We start from the raw sequence: 18417 nt of genomic DNA on the forward strand, positions 1-18417 counted from the left end.
GCAGTTCGAACAAGGTGATATTTATAGATACCAATTATAGTACGGGGGTGAACAGTACCGCTGTTCTTAAGCCTTCAAAGAGGAAGCTCTTCTCTTCTTGATTTCGGCTCTCTCAGCCTTACGCTCGTGCAAACGCTGGGCCAACAACTGAGCGTACTCAGCGGCAGCGTCTCTCTGCTGTCTAGCATTGTTGATCTTCTTGGCCTTCAAAGCTCTCTTTCTCTGCAAAGTCTGAGGAGTGACCAATCTCTGGATCTTTGGAGCCTTGGTGAAGGTCTTGCCGTTCTTCTCGACGGTTCTTCTGACAACGTAGTCTCTGACGTCGTCCTCCTTGGTCAAACCGAAGAACTTTCTGATGTGGTTGGCTCTCTTAGGACCCAATCTCTTTGGGGTGGTGGTGTCGGTCAAACCCTCAATGTCCTGCTCACCCTGCTTGACGATAGCAAGAGCAAGGACGGACAAGTCCTGGTTGACAATGCAGCCTCTGACGGACTTTCTCTTTCTCTCACCAGATCTTCTTGGTCTGTAACAAGAGTGGCCCTCAGACAACAACAATCTGACTCTGGTTGGGTGCAAGACACCCTGCTTCATGGGGAAACCCTGCTTGTCGTTACCACCGGTGATCTTGAAGATGTAACCCTTGAACTCGTCGCTCACAAGGTCACCCTCAACCTCCTGGCCCATACGCTTCTCGTAGAAGGCACGCAACTTGTGCTCGTCATCAATGTCGATACTCTTCTGGGTACCGTTGGCTGGGTAGGAAATGTTTAACTGGATGTTAGTACATGGGGTTTACAACAGGGAATAACTCGACGGTCCGTGGACACTTTGTGGTGATTTTGACATGGATCGATTCGTTGGACGTCGTTCTGCTTCATGGCAGTGGTGGCAGTTAATTGGGGAACATACCTTCATGTTGAACTTGTTAGCCTAGATGGAGATGGAAGAAAAAATTTTAAGCGGGCCTGGTGAAAATTGAATTTTTTTTTCTCCCCCAGCTGCGCAGTAGTGTGGGTGGGCCTTACTGCGAATTTGGCGCCTTGTGTGCAGGCCCCACTATGAAGACTGTCCATAGTACGAGTTCTCGCTACTCGAGCGCGTCACGTGGGGAGAGTTTTCTCTAGGGCTGAAGCCCTGAAGTTAATACGTCGTACGACCGTGGCCACCCACTACAAACCGGCAGTAAGATAAATATTTTGACTAGTCTTCCGAGAATAAAGAATAGAAAGGTGATTTGAGATTGGCTGCTACAAGCAGGTTGTAGGCTCATGTTGTGTCTTGTGATAGAAAGATGCAAGTGAGGAGTCTACTTTACTGAAATTAGTAGCTAGATCAGCAAATGGATTTGAAAAGCTAATACATCAATTCTTAAGTACTATAAAAATTTATTAAAAGTCAATCATTCAAGTATCTATACTCATTCTTTGGAAATATGCTAGACAGCATTGGCTAAGAAATGGCTGCGAAATGATGCACCATGGACCCTGAGGTGAATAATATCAATCGGCTGAGATAAGGACGTACCCAAAACTATAAATCATCTCTTTGAAACCCTACATACACTTCTCTAAAATACATGCTTGTCATAATATACATCTGCAGCGAATCCTCTGCCACTCTATTACCCCATGTCCATGCCACTGTCTGAGCTCTTCAGTCTAATCCTTCTTGAAAAACTGGCCGCTCATATAGAGCTCCAGATTTTGCGGCAGCGTATTGGATGTGCTCAGCAGCTGCTGTTGCGGCGGGGGTTGGTTATTCTGTCCGGACAGATTCTCGTCAGGCGGGGCATGGAACCCTCGTTGACCTGAACCAGAACCGTTTCCACTTCCGGTACCGCCAACTGCCAGCAGAAGCGACCCTCGTGCGTTCACAAACATCGGGTTTCCTGTCATCGGCGTAGTTCCACTGCCCAGCGGTACCATTCCTACAAAGTAATGCGGCATGTTTTGAGGGAAGGAGGTCATGCCCAGGGGCCATTCTTGCAGGGGGTACAAATTGGACGGCGACGGGAAAATATCGTTAACATAGCGGGACGGGAGCGCCAGCATGGGCGTTTGTTCTGGGTTGGCGAATTGCGGTGGGAAAGATGGTTTGTACTTTTGGGAATCGTCGTTGTCGTGGTGGCCCTCTTCGGTTCCGTTATTTTCGTTATTTCCCGAACCAGACTGCCCCATATATTGCTGGTTGAATACCTGGTTAAGCACCGGCGTAGGAAGAATGGCCGGCTGATACCCACCAGGCGAAGCCTGAGGCATCGAGTGGAAAAACGGAACACCAGAATTTCGAGGAAGTTGTGGCGCCATTGCGCTTGACGGACTCAGTGTCTGTGATTTGCTTATAGTAGGTACGGGGAGCTGGGGCGTTTTAGCGGGCATGCCCTTCAACTTGGAGTAGCCGTCGGAACGACCGACCAGCTGCCCGTCGTGATCGTCAATACCTTGCTTTTTATCTGTTGTTTCCAACGCGGTAATTGTCTTTGCGGAGTCATTGCTGCTGGAGTTCTTAGCGTCCGAAGGAATCTGAACCCTTAGAACCGGCCGCTGCAGCAGTTTCTCCTTTTGAGGCTCAGAAAACTGCGGGATCCGTGACCCCACCAGTGGTTTTGAATTGTACATGGAAGAAGGCGTCGATTGGCGGGACGGAGCATTAGGCTTGTGTCTCTTTGGTTCTGGAGACTCGGAGTCGTAGTCTGAGTCAGCATCGTCCACGGGCACATCGTGGAGCTCGTCTTTCGGCAGAAGAATAGGCCGCTCGTGAACATGGGCCTTTTTCTTGTAATTGCCGTAGTTTTCCGGCAGCTTCTGCTCGTGGATATCGCATCTCTGGTAGCTCTTGATGAGCTCCGGGGTGTCGACGGAGGAGAACTCGTATATCTTGTTGTTGTTGCCGACAATGATGACGGCAAGGTCGACCTGGCAAAGCACGGCCAACTCGTGGGCCTTTTTGAAAAGACCGGCCTTCCGCTTGACGAAAGTGACGGTTCTGTTGCGGTCGTCCGTCAAGGGCTCGATTGCGATTTTTCTTCTACCCATTGTGTCGGATGACAGGAATTGGGAATAATTGAGGTGAGTTTGCTAAGCGATTTGCAGCCGGGCTGGCGGGCGGTTTTTGTGGTGGGAGATAAGGCGCCGTTGGGAGATCGAAGCGGCTACTTATAAATAGAAGCGAACAGGCGATGGAGCTTGTATGAATTGGCATCCGCACAGAACAAATGCGCACTGTCATACACTCCAGGGACTCAGGGCTCCAGGGCAGAGGGGGTGGGAAGACGGAAGTAAAACGAAGGAGGAAGAGGAAAAAAAGCAGATGAAGAAAAGGCCGGGGACTCGGTGCCTTTTATATTTGAGAATTGGGAAATGTCGTACAACTGTTCAGATTTTGTGTACCCAGGGAGACGTTTGGGTGAGGGAGGCTGCAGCTGAGACATATCACGAGCCCCACCGTGGACTGACATAGTGTACATTTACGCCGTCGTGCCTGGACATTATTTTCTGCTAGGAAGCTTAAACACTGTGACTTTAGAAATGTAGTATTTTTTTTTGAAGCTGTCCCTGACGCTAGGTCTTGTTAAACAATGGTGCACAGGGGCTCCTGGCCAATTGTTCCAAAACCTGAGAGTCTGAAAAAAATGGCTCCATGGATTTTGCGGCTGGGGCTGAGTGGTGGAGTTATCGCTGAAAAAGTCAAATTTTTTTGGTGCCGTTTGGTCCAGACTCGGCAAGGCTGGCGTTGAAGAAAAACCTGCAAAGGTGCAGCAAATAGACTAGGCAGAAACGCAGATTTGGCCAATCGGAGTGGCGGAGGCGGTTTACAGAGGAAAACACGAAAAGTGGTGGATGCGGCGTGGGTGCAAAACCCGTGAGGTGAGCCCCAGCGGGGCTGAATAACGGCGCTGCGGCGAAAGAAAAGCTGATGGAGAGACAGTCGATTTTGAGAAATGGGTTTTTATTTGCGGAATTGAATTGACAGAGTGCTGGAATTCATAAACTTGTGAAGGCTTAGAAGGAATAAGGTTGACGGAATTGGCTGGCTTGGCATCAGCACGGCTTGTGGAGGCGGAGCTGTCAAAGCTGCGTATGCGAATTAACGATCTCCAGCCTTACAGATGGGTAGTGAAATTCGGAGTTTTCTGAGAAAGGTAGGCGCTGTAGTTGGGAAGTTCGTCTAATGATAGGGAGGTATTTTTAGAGATACGGCTTGGAGAGGGAAGATGCGGAGAGAAATTGTCAAAAATACCCTAGAAAGTGGTATTGGGGAGAGATGCTATAGATGGCTACGTGAACAGCCTCGATAAGTGCCGCAGAGAGGATAGTGCACTTGAATAGTAACGTTACATTGATTAACCAAAATTGGCAAGCGGACTCGGTAAAATTCAGTTGGAGAGCTCTCATTTTCAGTACGTGAATAACCTACTCTTCAAGAAAAGGCCAGTATAGCTGACAGCTCCTACACTTGTACTTCGTAATGCTCGAATTACCTTGTGCAGCGAGCTCTATGTATCAAACCTTCCTTTAAAGCACTGGAGGCGGAGCATGGTTGAAGGTGGAAATTTTAGCTATTTAAAAGAAAATCATTGAAAGCGTGGGACGAATGACCCAAATGGCTGTACTTGCCAATTGAGACATAACCCCAAAAGTATTCATAGATAAGCAATTCGTTCTACCATCTTCTCCTGACCCGAGTGACAGCAGATCCCCAATGAAAGAACTCATTGAAAAATGCAAAAGACGTCTAAAGAAGAGCAAAGACTCGGGTCCTCTAAAACTAGACACTGTTCTTGTCTTTAAGATCTTGGGTACAAGCGTTAAGCAAATGGCAAGGGAACTCAGCACTGTAAGGGATTACGAGTGTTATACATTCCAGGAGGATTGCTTTACAATCAACGACCACTTTTTCAAAGTCACAGAGCTACATTTTTTGGTAACCGAAGAACAAAACTTTCTTGAAGACCCCAGGGTTCTCGAGGACGCCCGTCTGCTGACCGGGGTGACATCATTCGGTTCGGGCCCAGACCTTGAAAGAAGAGTGGTGGTTTTCGAAGTTTGTCACACTTTAGTCACATATGAGTGGTCAGCTTATGAGATGCCCATGCCTACGATTGGTGGCTGCTTCTTGGTAACGGGAGATCATAGAAAACTCATTCAGGGCCCAAAGTTCCCAATGTCGCATCTGCTTTATGGAGTTGGGTCAGAGTTCCCAGCGGTCTCGAGTCACAGAATTTATGATGATGTCTCGATCAGTCTCAAAGCTGACTTTGTCAAACCATCTTGGTTCATTCAAAGAGAGTACCACCGCATTGTGACGCCTGGCATGTCTGTTCCGGAGATCCTTCCTTTACAAATTGATATAAGTGGTGTGACAGATATAAAGGATGTGTCACTGGAACCTATCCTCGTATCCGAAATAAGCATTCAGTTGGAGGAATTCACTAGCGTATGGAGAGATGGAAAATTCTTCAAAGACGTCCGCTCAAAGACCTTGCTTGAAAACAAATCCACTGGTCTTGTTTACGATTTTGGATCAACATTCGTCATTCCACCCAAGCTGTACAATTGTAAGCTTCCAGAGGTGGGGCCGAGTTTCTTCTCCCAAAGCTTTACGAGAAGCTATGGCTTGAGATTAAAAATCACCTTATTCAACGAAAGCCTTTCAGAAGTAAAGTTATCCACATTTTTAGAGTTGAATATGGCGAGAGTGAAATACGAGCGTCTCAAAGAAAGTGATATTCACGACGACGAACGCTACCTTGGGGAGGAGCGTGATGTACAAAGAAATCATTTGATGAATCATCATACTACCAAAATGGGCATAGACGGTTTTTTTAAACTGTTCATATACAAAACAAAACGTTCACACTGGGCCGGATATCTGTTCCGATCGTGGCAACACGGCAACAAGAGGGTATTGTTCGCAAGTATGGAGGCCACCAAACCATCTGAGCCAAAACAACCAAGTTATTATGAACTCGGAATACGCACCAAAGATATTCCCAAAACCTTGAAAAAACCGAGAGGCGAGTGTTTCGACGTACACGTTAAAGCAAAGGTGATCGACAAGCCAATTCACGGTGGAACTTGCTCAGCTATCCAGAAGCCATATCTCACTGCGTGTGTCATGAGGGGCAAGAAAGTGGTTGGTAACCTCGTGAATGAAAGGTATGGGCATTATAGACGAGCCATACCTGATTCGTCTTTTTCGATAGGGGATAAACTGTTGCCATTAACAATTCGTCTTACTCGATGTGAAAGTGAGCGCTACGAAAGGCAAAACAGATGGGATGATTTATTACTCTTGACTCCTGGACTGAAATTTTGTGAGTTTTTCAACCTTACTCTCATGTTACCTAGGAGCTTCGAGGAGGCCAATTTAGAGAGCCCGATGGAGAATTTCAAAATCTAGCTTGAGCATATTGAGATAAACATAATAGTGGAGTATAAGGTGTACCCTCATGATCACATAAAGAGGCTTGTTATCAACAAAGATCTCAACGACATCAAAGGTTGTACATTCTGGTGGAGCGAATTTATTGATGAAGTTCCGGGAAGTCCGCAAGTTCGTGCCCTAACGTTGCCTTCGGAAGTCCTTGATGGTTTGGTACCGCCATATTTTGGACTTAGCAGGTCTCAGAGTGCCTCCTTGAGTGGTAGATTACTGTTTTCGACGCTCAATCGCAACTATGCTTACACCTAGCAGAACAATATAATGATTGCCCAACTTTGCAGTGATTCTTCGTAATGTTCGAGAGCCAATAAACCTGTTATTGACCTTTTGTCTTCATACGGGGCATCCTTCCCTTGTCCATGATGACCCAGAGGTTCCAGAAGTGATGCCTCGGGCTAATTGTCATAATGGCGAAATAGTGGACACGAGCTAGAATGATAAAAAAGTATATTTCCGTATCATATTGGCAACGTGAACTGGTGTTTTCCATTAAACAAAAGCAGGGATCACCAGCTATGGATATAGAGGTACTAGAGTCGAGGCAGGATAGGGATTTTTGGCATAGGGTGATGAGCTGTACGTGTTGCACTACTAAGAGGCATTTGTATATAGACTATCTTCATGAAGTACAATGTATGTTTAAGAAGCTGACTGAGTAAGCCAGATCCGACTGGACAGCAGTTAGCCTTCTTGATTTCAATATTATCAATCACGACACACTGGCCATAATGACCCATGAAGATATCTCGTTTCTCTTCCAGGCGACAGAAACAGTCCTATTTTTTGAGAGGTTGAGTGGAGGCATTTAGTGGGTACTGTAGAATGTGCCGTGAGGCACCTCATGGTACGGTTGCAAAATCGACACTTCCTCACTAATTCACAAACACACTCCACCACAACTTCTTTTCCGTAATCCGATTACTGACAAGTTCTGAATTGTGGAACAGTGACTTCAATCGATCTATTCAATTAACGAAACAAACAGCGAAGAAAAATGAGGTACACGTTAGGGGGTCTTTTGTTGGGGTTGAGTCTCGTGGGGATTTCAGCTCCCAAGGAGTTCATTTTTGACTCTTCCTTGTATACCAATCGAAGCCATCTTCCCGATAACCAAATTCCCTTCAATATCGGCCGTTATATCCCAAAAAGCGAGGAACAGCAAGGTCGTGAGGCGAAGATACTCGTCTATCCGAAAGGTCTCACTAATGACGTCCTGAGACACCTCTGGTCCGAAGGTGAGAGGCTTAGACGTAGCACTTTTAACCTCAACCTTTGTATGCCAGGTACGATGAAAAAATGGATGGATTATTCAGCCAGGGTTGAGAGCTATTTACAGCAGCAGCTGTCATCCACAGGAGGAGAGCTTTCAACGAAAGACACCACTGAATTTGAGATACTCAAAAAAAATTACTTGCCTCCTGAAAATAGACGACTCTACCAATTGGGTTGCCAGGAGACCCTTGATTACCTCAAGGAGCAGTATGAGGAGGGCCGGTTCTATGAATTATTATGGTGGGGTTTATTAACATTAGCGGTAGTCTCAGTTGCTGGAATATATGAAGGCGATGAAGTACTCTTAAAAGCTTTGGCTCTCACATGCTTTCTTACAGTTGTTGGTTCAGCCTGTGCTGCCGTTTGGCTCGCCTTCTCACCAGCCGAAATGTATTCGCCAATGTGGATAATACCAAGAGTGTTGGCCAGAATGACTGTGCCATTCATTGCAGGTACCTTATTTGCATGCTATCTATTAAGGAAATTACCCAGGAGGTGAAATTGAGTGGGATTAAATGATCTTGAAGTTAATTGATTGGTTTTGTTTGATGTATTTGTTCTGAGGTGTAGTGAGATCGTTCATCTTAGAGTCCTAGAACCGGGGGGGCATTTTCAGCAAGCCCTTATCGTATTTTTGCTGTGAACGCACTCGAAACGCTTTTTTTTAAAATAATTCGTAAAACTACATTTACGGCATTGACCTGGGGATCAGCCTCGCTTACAAAAATGGCTGCGAAATTTGAAAGCATCAGCAGTTACTTAATGATATGGAGGCCGAAAAAAAATAAACCACTTTTCATATCTTTAGCCGGAATTTCAATATTTCTGATGAGTCAAAGGTCACTTCTAGCGGGCCCTCCGAAACGCAGACAATTCACGGTTTTTTGGTCCAGATCCTCCATCGTGGCACCTGTCCATATCGGACCTCACAATGAGCTCCAACGAAACTCTAAACAACAAATGATTCACGACTATAAACAAAGCTTTCTTCAAAATAGAAAGACACTGTTTGCTTCTCCAAAAGTAAATCACCAAAAAAACCCACCTCTGTCAATCCATTACCATCGAATCGAAGCGTTGGGTAGGCCGCGCCTGCACACAAGGTGAGCGTCAAATAACACGCTTTACCCACACCACCCACTCAAACCACCAACCCTACAGCATTTCTGGATATCCACTACGGCGAGTTTGCCCAAAAACCCCGTGATGAGCTCCAGAAGAAGAATCAATAAGGCCAGGCTGGCGGCACGTGCCAACCAGCCCTTGGTGGACTTGGACGCCTTGGCCTCCAATGTTAGACCCTCTGATTCGCCGGCTCCACCCACTGACACGTCGGACCAGCCGGCTCCAGGACCCCCTCCCAGAAGGGCTAGACCTCCACAGTCACAGAATCTAGAAAGTTCGGTTTCGGAAAGCAAATCTACCGAAGGTCCACCTCCTCGTAGAGGAGCCGTGAAACCGCCAACGAGTGCCATCGACCAGCCTCAGCCTGTGCTAGGCGAATCGGAGCACATTGAGCACAGCGATAACAGGAGCGAGTTGTCGTGGGGCCATTCGCCCGAATGGCAGCGTCGTGAAGCTCAGAATCAGGAGCAGAATGAAGAAAAGCTGAAGCAGCAGGCGGAAGATACCCCCCAGGACTGGAAGCTGAACCAGCCATCGTGGCAGCAAGACCACGATCAGCAGAACCAATATCACCAGCAGCTGTCTGCCGACGACCAGCAACAAGAGCATGTCCAGGAGGACCACTCCTCGCTCCCGCGGGGCAACCCTCCATTCGATGTGCCCTGGGACGAGAACCAAAACACAGGCTTGAACCAGCATCAGCCACCTCAGCATGAAAACTTCAGCCATCACGGCTCTTTGCCCTTGCCGCCAGATGAAGATATTCAGGACGATGATGGCTCCGGGTGGGACGCATACACGAATATTGAGCTTGAGGAGAGCCAGCAGCTACAGGCAGCTCAGGCGGAACAAGAGCACGGAGGCAAGGCCCAAAATGCTTACGAATCTCAGGATCAGCAATATTGGCAGCACGAAGCAGCCCACCAAGACAACTGGGATCAAGCAGGCGAAACTCAGGCCCCTGAAGAGGCCAACGAGAAAGACCCCTGGGACCAGGACGACGATCTTGGGGAGGATCCATGGGACCAGGACGTGAATTTGGATGCTGAACAGAATGATGCATGGGATCAAGAGGGAGGACAAATTCCTCATGAAGAGCAGCATGATCAATGGGATCAAGAGGCAGAGCAGCCGGCTCACGAAGAGCAGCATAAGCCATGGAACCAAGAAGCAGAGCAACATCCTCATCAGGAACAGCACGACGCCTGGGACCAAGAAGCAGCCCCAGAACATGCTAACGAGGCTCAATGGGAGGGCTACAATGAACCCGTGGATAATGCATGGGACCCCGAAGCTGCGAATGAAAGCGAGAAACAAGCTCCGTGGGACTACGGGGCTCACACCGACAATGCGTGGAATCCAAATGGCGAGCCCGAGGCTCCCGAAGATCCTTGGGATGACAATGCTGCAAATGAGGCAAACGAAGACCCTTGGGACCAGCAGACTCCATACGATGGAGAGATCGAGGAAGATGTCAGAGCGGGCTTTGATCAAGAGAGAACCGACGAGAATGTCAACTCCGAACAACAGCCCGATCAGCACTTCCAGCATGAGGAACTTCGCCAAAACTTTGAAGAAGAACCTCTTCCTTGGGACAGTAATCAAGCAGACGAACCCGATGAATACCCATTTGAGCATGAGCAACAGGCACCATTAGAAGCTCAGTCCGAGGAGCCATTTAATCATGATCACTTCCAGTCTGAAAGTAACCATGAGGCTCCACAACACGGGTACGATTCTCACGCTGGCAATGTTGCCGAGCGTGACTCACAGTTTTTCGACGACCTTGCTCCACAACCTGCTACCCAGGAGAAGCAAGAACAACCGCAAGACTTTTGGAATAATGGCGAGTCCAATCAACCTCAATCAGAAGAACAACCACAAAAGGATGAGACCGGTCTTGATAGCATGTTGGGCGACGACGACTTCCTCGGTGAAAGCGAATCGCCTGACCCACAACCTTTAGACGAGCCACAGCACGCTCATTACGATACAGTCATTCACCACGGTGTCGAACAAACACAGGAAGCAGATGAGAGTCTGAATAATAAACTGAGGGCATTGGAAATGCTCGACATGGATGAAGATTTGCTTTTAGACGAAGAGTTCCTTGAAGATGAGGAGCAAATCACCCAGCCTAATCAAACTCATGTGCAGCAGCCTCCTCAGCAGGTCACTCAACCAGCACAGCAGGCAGCTCCACAGGCTGTAGCGCAGACACCAAAGCAGTCTTCAAAGTATGCTCCAACGCTGAAATACGCCCCTACGGCAGCTCCTACGCCTGGCGGAAACCCATATGCACCAAAGGATGTTGAGCAGCCAAAACCCGGCCTTGTTACTGCAGTTAAACCATCAGGACCAACCATTGAGCCTAGAAAGCCTGCAGTGGCCGCAGCTCCTCATGCACCAACGATACCCAAGCCTGACGACAAGATCAAAGAACAGCTCAATGCTGCAAAGAAAAAGAATGATGCGTACGATTTTCCAATGGGTTTGGTTAAACCTCCTACAAGGGCTCCTAGAGCTGCAGCCAAGCTGAATCCATCTTCAGTAACGTCCCCATCGGTGAATCAAGCAGGTATGGCTCCGCCTGGAAACGAAAGAGTTTCATCAATCACCTCGCCAAACGTCACGTCTTCTAGTTTGAGTCCTGCTGCTCCTCCAGTGAAGAAAAATTTCTTCGAGGAGTATCCACCCAATGCAATTAAGCCTTCCTCGAGGCCCGGAAGAGCTGCTGCTTCATCTTATACCCCTCAACCAAACAACGACGACCCCAACTCGTCTTTGAAACATGCACCCAGTCCATCCGTTAGTCATGCATTACCCGCTAAATCACCAAAGAATCCTTATGCCGCATTGCAGCCTAAGAACTCGCAGACAGTGGCACAACTCCCCCAGCCTGTTATAGGAAACGTTCCCCTGGCCCCAATAAGTACCAGCCAAACACGCAGGCTCCACCGGGAATGTCTCCACAGATTAATACTGCTCCTATTGGAAGGCCTCCACAGGGAGGTTTTGTTCCTCCTCCTCAAGGCCAACCAGGTGTACCTCCACAGGGTCACTTGCCTCAACCGGCGGCGCCCCCTCAAAATCATGGTGCCCAGCCATTCCCCAATCTAGGTGTCAGACCACAGGAGCCTACCCAAGTCCAGAAGTCTCCAAGAATGAGTGTCAACACCTCTATGCAAGGAAAGTACGCTGAAAAGGGAACCTCAATGAGCCCATATGTTCCGGTTTCAGGACCCTATGCGCCCGGCGCCAGAGGCCACTCGCGGACTAGCTCAATTGTTGGTGGCAAGGCCAAGGAAGGAAACCCATATGCTCCGGTGCAAGGTGGCCCACCCCCCACTCAACAGCACGCCAAGGGTGCTGTACTTCCACCAGGTTTCCACGGAACCAGGGCAAGAGGTGCTTCTTTGAACAGGAAATCAAACCCAAAGGTGCAGAATCCAGCTGCCTTGTTGGAGAGACAGTTTCCAATCTTTCATTGGAACAGCTCTCAAAATGTGGCTTTCATGATTCCTCATCAGCCAGTGAGCTCCTTCGATCCATTGATTAGAAAAATCCAGGTTGAGAAGGTTTCTGATGTTGCAAGCAAACACAACCTTTATAATGACTTCCCTGGACCATTGGTGAAGGGCAAGGTCAAGAAGAAGGATATGGAACTTTGGTTGCAAAAGGTGATAACATCTACTGAGGCTGAGAATCCGGCTTCCGATGAAGTGGTCCTCGCCAAGATTCTTCTTTTGCTTGTAAAGTTCGACGGAAACTTCCGAAACGAAGAGTTGTTGTTGGAGATTGCCAAGGTGCTCACTCCTAACGTCGACTACAACCAGGAGACGCCTGCTGCTTCTATGTCTGTTGGAGGACAAGCCATTTCTGCCAACGCCTATAAGCTTGATAATCAAGGCATTAACAGTGTCTGGAGTTTAATTCAGACCGGTAAGACAGAAGAGGCATTGTCCATCGCAATGTCGAAGGGTGATTGGGCGCTTTCGTTCATCATTGCTTCCTCCATTGGCCAGGAGAGATTTGCAAAGGTCGCCTCGGATTACGCTAGAATTTCATTCCCATTCCAAAAGGGTCTGATCGCCAAGGTGCAACATCTCATGCCAATTCTTATGAAGATCTTTGTTGGAAACTCCGCTGGTGTGATCAGCGATTTTGAGAACGTCGCCAGCGAAGGTGAATTCGCAAGGATGTATTACAAGGAAATCCTCGCCGCTGCCATTGTCAACAATTGCAACACCAACTTCTTAGTGGACTTTGGTAACTTCTTATCAAACTCTGGCATGACCACTGCTAGCGAGCTTTGCTTCATTATTGGAGGATTAGTAATGACTCCTTCTCCACTCACAAACGGTGCTTCATTCCAAGCTGTTGGTGTTTTTACACTGACCTCAGTCTACTCTGAAATTTACGAGTACATTTTGCTGGTTTCGCCAGCAACACTGAACACAATGCCCCAACAGGCTTACCTCACTTGCTTCTGTTCAAGTTGAGACGTGCCCAGACTCTTGCTGACTTCGGCTGCTTTACTGAAGCAAGAAGATATTGTGATTTGATCGGCAGTACTATGAGGACTCTTGGTAAATCGCCATACGTAAGTCCAGGGTTGACTCACGAATTTCAGGAGTTGCTTATCAGGTTATCTAACTCTGGAGCTACTGATTCAAGTTGGCTTGGTGCCAAGTTGAGGAGCAGAGTGAACATGGACAAAATGTGGGGACATCTTGACAAAATTATTGGAGGTGAAGATTCAACACCCAAGCCGCAAGACACTGGCGTTTTCCGCAATTACAGTCCTTCGCTTTCTCGCAATGCTTCCACCCTAGACGTTACTCAACACTTGCCAAATGGAACTCAAATACGCCCGATTTGAACAGAACAGCATCACTCGCATCAGCACCAGCTGGACACACAGACTTCAGTCCGGTTCAGCCACAATCTCGTGCAAGCACACTGAGATATGCGCCAGGCGGCTCAGGGAGTTACAAGAAGGCACCTTCCTTGCTGGGCCAGTCAAGTTTCCCGCTGGGCCTTCCTCAACATCCCACTCACAAAAGAATTCCAAGCAACGGCTCGCTGCCTAATGTGGCTCTTGACCCAAGCCCAGTGAACGAGGATGCCAAGCCGCCATTGAAGCAGACCTCTTCGTTCGCTCCAAGACAGCCTCCAATCCCTCGTAACCCATTGTACAGCAATCGCTCCGGTCAGGTATCTGCGCTGTCAATTGTGTCGTCACACGTTAGCCCACAGCAGAATCAGCAGAGACACAACGATCAGCATGAAAGATTTGAGTTACCAGACCTTGACGTAACTAATGAGCACCCGGTGATGGAGCGCTCACCAAGAGGTCTTGAGAAGGGTCACTTCAGGACTTCGCTGTTGCAGAGTGAGGTGCAAGATGGAATCGATGGCAATGAGGACAACCATGTACCTGATACTATTGAGGAGAAGTCAGAGGAATCTTCCAGCCAACGCCCATCCACAGGTGAGTTATTGCCAAAGAAAGAGGAAGCAGAGCCTGAGCCACAGCCTAAGCCCACCCCAACAGAGGAACCTGAAGAGAAGGATGAACCAAAGAAGGATGATGCTGTTGCACCACCACCACCTATTTCCACCAAGAAGTCTCTTCCTCAAAGAGCCAATCCTTATGCTCCAGGAGGATCCAGAGGCCAGGCTCGCGGCTCCAACTCTAACAGGTATGGACCAGGAAAGACAGCCAGCAAGTATGCATCCCCACATCCCTCTCAACATACAGACTTTTTGGAGAAGTCTACACCTAATGTCTCGACTAATGAGGTTTTGGGTCATGATCAGAATGGCGACGCCGAGAACGAGGTTTCTAAAGCCGAAGAGGAGAAGGAGAAGGAGAAGGAAGGGACGGCGAAGAGGCCTCTTCTGGCGCCCCAGCTTCCGGCGCCTTGCCTCAACCTGAACCAGCTAGTCAGGCGCCTCCTGCAAGAGGACCTCCCCAAGAAATGGCCCCTCCAAACCAAGTGGTCCACCAGGTAGAAGAGCCAATCCTTACGCACCAGCCTCTAGAAATCCTTATGCGCCACCAGGGGAGCAGACCAAGCAGCCAGAGAAAACCAACTCGAAGCCTCCAGCTAATGTTGATATCAGTGTTGACTACGGCGCAGATGAAAGTGTGGACACTTCCGAAGACACCAAGCCACCTATGCCAGGCAGAGTGGTTTCTCCAACTGCCAGGGCCGACTATGCCAACCCATTCCAGCATGAGAAGGCACCAGTCGAAGGAGGCCTCGAAGACTTTTCCATACCTGGCTCGCCAGAGTACACCACCAGAGCCAATTCTGTCATTGGCCACAATGGCTTGTTTTCCAGCAAGTTGTCTCAATCTCAACAGTCGGTAATGTATCAGCAGTACGAGGTGAAGGATGACACTGTTCACGACTACGTTCCTGTTCCTGAGGATGAAGAGGATGAGGAGGAAAAGAGGATTAAGAAGAGAAAGGAGGAGAGCGCTGCTGCCCAACAGAACGAAACAAGAAGACCAGCACAAGAAAGCGAGGGTTGGTTGAGCAGGTTGAGAGGAAGGAAGGGAGACGACAAGCCGAAGCCAATCAAGGCTAAGCTTGGACAAGAGAATACCTTCTACTATGACGATGAACTCAAGAGATGGATTGACAAGAGCAGACCTCTCGAGGAGCAGATCAAGGAGCTGGCACCGCCACCACCTCCAATGAAGAAGAAGGTTGCGCCCAAAGCGGCACCAAAGGCTACTTCTCCAGAGGCTGGCAATCCATCAGCACCTTCTGAAAGCAATTCCGAGGCACCATCGGCCCCTAAGGGCCCCACTCCTCGAGCAGCTCGTGCTGCCCCAAGAGGGAACTTGGCGAATGCCAACTTGGACGATCTTTTGTCGTTGAGCAGCGGAGCTTCTGCTGGTGGCCGCGCTCCTGCTGGTGGTCGCAAGCAGAAGAGAAGATACGTGAATGTGCTTGAGAAGAAGTGAGCAGCCAATAACATAGAGCAATAAAATTGATGATCATGAAGTGACCTAGGATATCGTTTAAGAATGAGTGATGTAGGTGAACCACCTTAAACAGCGTGATAAGGAAACAAGAGAAATAGGTTGTTCTTCCTCGATAAATCTGGAAAACAGCACTTTTTCTTGAATTTAAATATATCCTACAATTTCACGTTTTTGGGTCCATTGTGGCCGAATTCGTCTCCTGAGACATGGCTGCGAAATCCACACTATGCTTCACTTTACAACAATCAAACACAGCAAACATAACTCACAGAAGCAAATTCCAAATTCTATCAAAAATCAAAATTGCTGATTCTCCACCCTTTCTTCCCTTTCCTTTTTCCTTTGTTCTACTCTTGATTTAGTGTAGGTCGTGCGCGTACCGCGCCGGGTAATCTCATCAGCGTCGTTAATGAGGAACGAACGGTGGGACATTGGATTATGATTGTGAAAAAAAGGGGCCTGCATATTGCGTTTTTTTCTCGCTAGGCCATCAACGATGATTTTTTTTAAAAAGAGTTTTCCTCTTCAGAGAAATCTCCAGCTTCTGCCCTACTACGACTCGTGAATAACCGCCAGAGCCCCGTCTCGTCGTTGTTCGTTCGTATCCGATTTTCCAAAAAAGAAAAAAAAAAAGTAAAAAACACAAAAAATAATACATTATGTCTGCTCCTGACGCATCCCAAATCACTGAGTCTTTGGACAACTTGAACCTTGACTCTAACGCCCCTGCCCAGACCGAGGCCACCGAGGCTTCTGCTCAGGGTGAAGGTGAGGCTGTGGCCGACACCTCGGCCTCTTTGTACGTGGGTGAGTTGAACCCATCTGTCTCTGAGGCTGCTCTTTTCGAAATCTTCTCCCCATTGGGTCAGGTTTCTTCCATCAGAGTTTGCCGTGACGCTGTTTCCAAGAAGTCCTTGGGTTACGCGTACGTGAACTACCACAAGCACGAGGATGGAGAGCGTGCTTTGGACGAGTTGAACTACTCGCTCATTGAGGGCAGACCATGCCGTATTATGTGGTCCCAGAGAGACCCAGCCTTGAGAAGAAACGGTGACGGCAACATCTTCATCAAGAACTTGCACCCTGACATCGACAACAAGGCTTTGCACGACACCTTCTCTGCTTTCGGTCGTGTCTTGTCTTGTAAGGTTGCCACCGATGAGGCTGGTAACTCCAAGGGTTTCGGTTTCGTTCACTACGAGACCGCTGAGGCTGCCGAGGCTGCCATTGAGAACGTCAATGGTATGTCCTTGAACGACCGTGAGGTGTACGTGGGCAAGCACTTCACCAGAAAGGACCGTGAGTCTTACTTTGAGGAGTTGAAGGCTAACTTCACCAACGTGTTCGTCAAGAACTTTGGTCCTGAGTACACCGAGGACGAGTTGAAGAACTTGTTCTCTACTTACGGTAACATCACCTCCGTCCACTTTGAGAAGGACAACGAGGGTAAGTCCAAGGGCTTCGGTTTCGTCAACTTCGAGGCTCACGACTCTGCCGTCAAGGCTGTTGAGGAGCTCAACGACAAGGAGATCAACGGTCAGAAGATCTACGTCGGCAGAGCCCAGAAGAAGAGAGAGAGAATGGAGGAGTTGAAGAAGCAGTACGAGTCTACTCGTTTGGAGAAGTTGTCCAAGTACCAGGGTGTCAACTTGTTCGTCAAGAACTTGGACGACAGCCTCACCTCCGAGCAGTTGGAGGAGGAGTTCAAGCCTTTCGGTACTATCACCTCTGCCAAGGTTATGGTTGACGATGCCGGTAAGTCCAAGGGCTTCGGTTTCGTGTGCTTCTCCACCCCAGAGGAGGCCACCAAGGCTATCACCGAGATGAACCAGCGTATCATCCTCGGCAAGCCTTTGTACGTTGCTCTTGCCCAGCGTAAGGAGGTCAGAAGATCCCAGATGGAGCAGCAGATCCACGCTCGTAACCAGATGAGAATGCAGAACGCTGCCGCTGGTGGTATGCCAGGTCAGTTCATGCCTCCTATGTTCTACGGCCAGCAGCCAGGTTTCTTCCCTGGTAACGGCAGAGGTGGCAACGGTCCATTCCCACCAAACCCTCAGATGATGATGCCAAGAGGTCAGATGCCTCCTCCTCAGGGTCAGTGGCCAAGAGCTGGTCCAAACGGCCAGCCAGTGCCTATGTACGGCATGCCACCAATGTACGGTGGTGAGTTCCAGGGTCCTAACGGCCGTCAGCAGAGAGGTGGTTTCCCACCTCAGCGTGGCCAGAAGGGTGGTCCTAACAAGGCCAGAGACTTGGCTGCCATCATTGCCTCTGCTCCAGCTGAGCAGCAGAAGAGAATCTTGGGTGAGGAATTGTACCCTAAGATTGTCTCCACCGGTAAGGCCGACGAGCCTGAGGCCGCTGGTAAGATCACCGGTATGATGTTGGACTTGGAGAACCAGGAGATCTTGGCTTTGTTGGAGGACGACGAGTTGTTTAGCACCCACTTTGAGGATGCCTTGACCGCTTACGAGGACTACAAGAAGTCTTCTGAGGAGGCCACCGAGGCCTAGGTCAGAGAATAGTTAATTTCTAGTTCTGATGTTTGCTTGCTAGTTTTTATTTTTTCG

General features: G+C 48.7%; 5 protein-coding genes across 5 annotated transcripts; 3 read left to right on the forward strand and 2 right to left on the reverse strand. All coding sequences in view use genetic code 12, as the record gives it.

Annotated features, from left to right (window-relative positions):
• Positions 1 to 66: 66 nt before the first annotated feature.
• On the reverse strand, positions 67 to 878 carry RPS6A (40S ribosomal protein eS6; the record flags this gene model as incomplete). Its single annotated transcript, XM_025482797.1, has 2 exons — positions 67 to 771; positions 864 to 878. 2 exons carry the CDS (start codon positions 876 to 878, stop codon positions 67 to 69), a joined length of 720 nt encoding a protein of 239 aa, XP_025337740.1.
• Positions 879 to 1658: 780 nt separating this feature from the next.
• Positions 1659 to 3035, reverse strand: RLM1 (Rlm1p; the record flags this gene model as incomplete). The annotated part of the gene is made up of 1 exon (XM_025482798.1): positions 1659 to 3035. The coding sequence occupies one exon, from the start codon at positions 3033 to 3035 to the stop codon at positions 1659 to 1661; it is 1377 nt and encodes a 458-aa protein (XP_025337741.1).
• Positions 3036 to 4701: 1666 nt separating this feature from the next.
• On the forward strand, positions 4702 to 6693 carry CXQ87_004358 (uncharacterized protein; the record flags this gene model as incomplete). The annotated part of the gene is made up of 2 exons (XM_025482799.1): positions 4702 to 5766; positions 6466 to 6693. 2 exons carry the CDS (start codon positions 4702 to 4704, stop codon positions 6691 to 6693), a joined length of 1293 nt encoding a protein of 430 aa, XP_025337742.1.
• Positions 6694 to 8922: 2229 nt separating this feature from the next.
• CXQ87_004359 (uncharacterized protein) lies at positions 8923 to 15823 on the forward strand (the record flags this gene model as incomplete). The annotated part of the gene is made up of 5 exons (XM_025482800.1): positions 8923 to 11754; positions 11775 to 13264; positions 13288 to 13592; positions 13613 to 14855; positions 14890 to 15823. 5 exons carry the CDS (start codon positions 8923 to 8925, stop codon positions 15821 to 15823), a joined length of 6804 nt encoding a protein of 2267 aa, XP_025337743.1.
• Positions 15824 to 16503: 680 nt separating this feature from the next.
• CXQ87_004360 (polyadenylate-binding protein) lies at positions 16504 to 18360 on the forward strand (the record flags this gene model as incomplete). The annotated part of the gene is made up of 1 exon (XM_025482801.1): positions 16504 to 18360. The coding sequence occupies one exon, from the start codon at positions 16504 to 16506 to the stop codon at positions 18358 to 18360; it is 1857 nt and encodes a 618-aa protein (XP_025337744.1).
• Between the last annotated feature and the right edge of the window lie 57 nt (positions 18361 to 18417).

This window comes from Candidozyma duobushaemuli (assembly GCF_002926085.2).
Source record: "Candidozyma duobushaemuli strain B09383 chromosome Unknown E_B09383, whole genome shotgun sequence".
NCBI lineage: Eukaryota > Fungi > Ascomycota > Pichiomycetes > Serinales > Metschnikowiaceae > Candidozyma > Candidozyma duobushaemuli.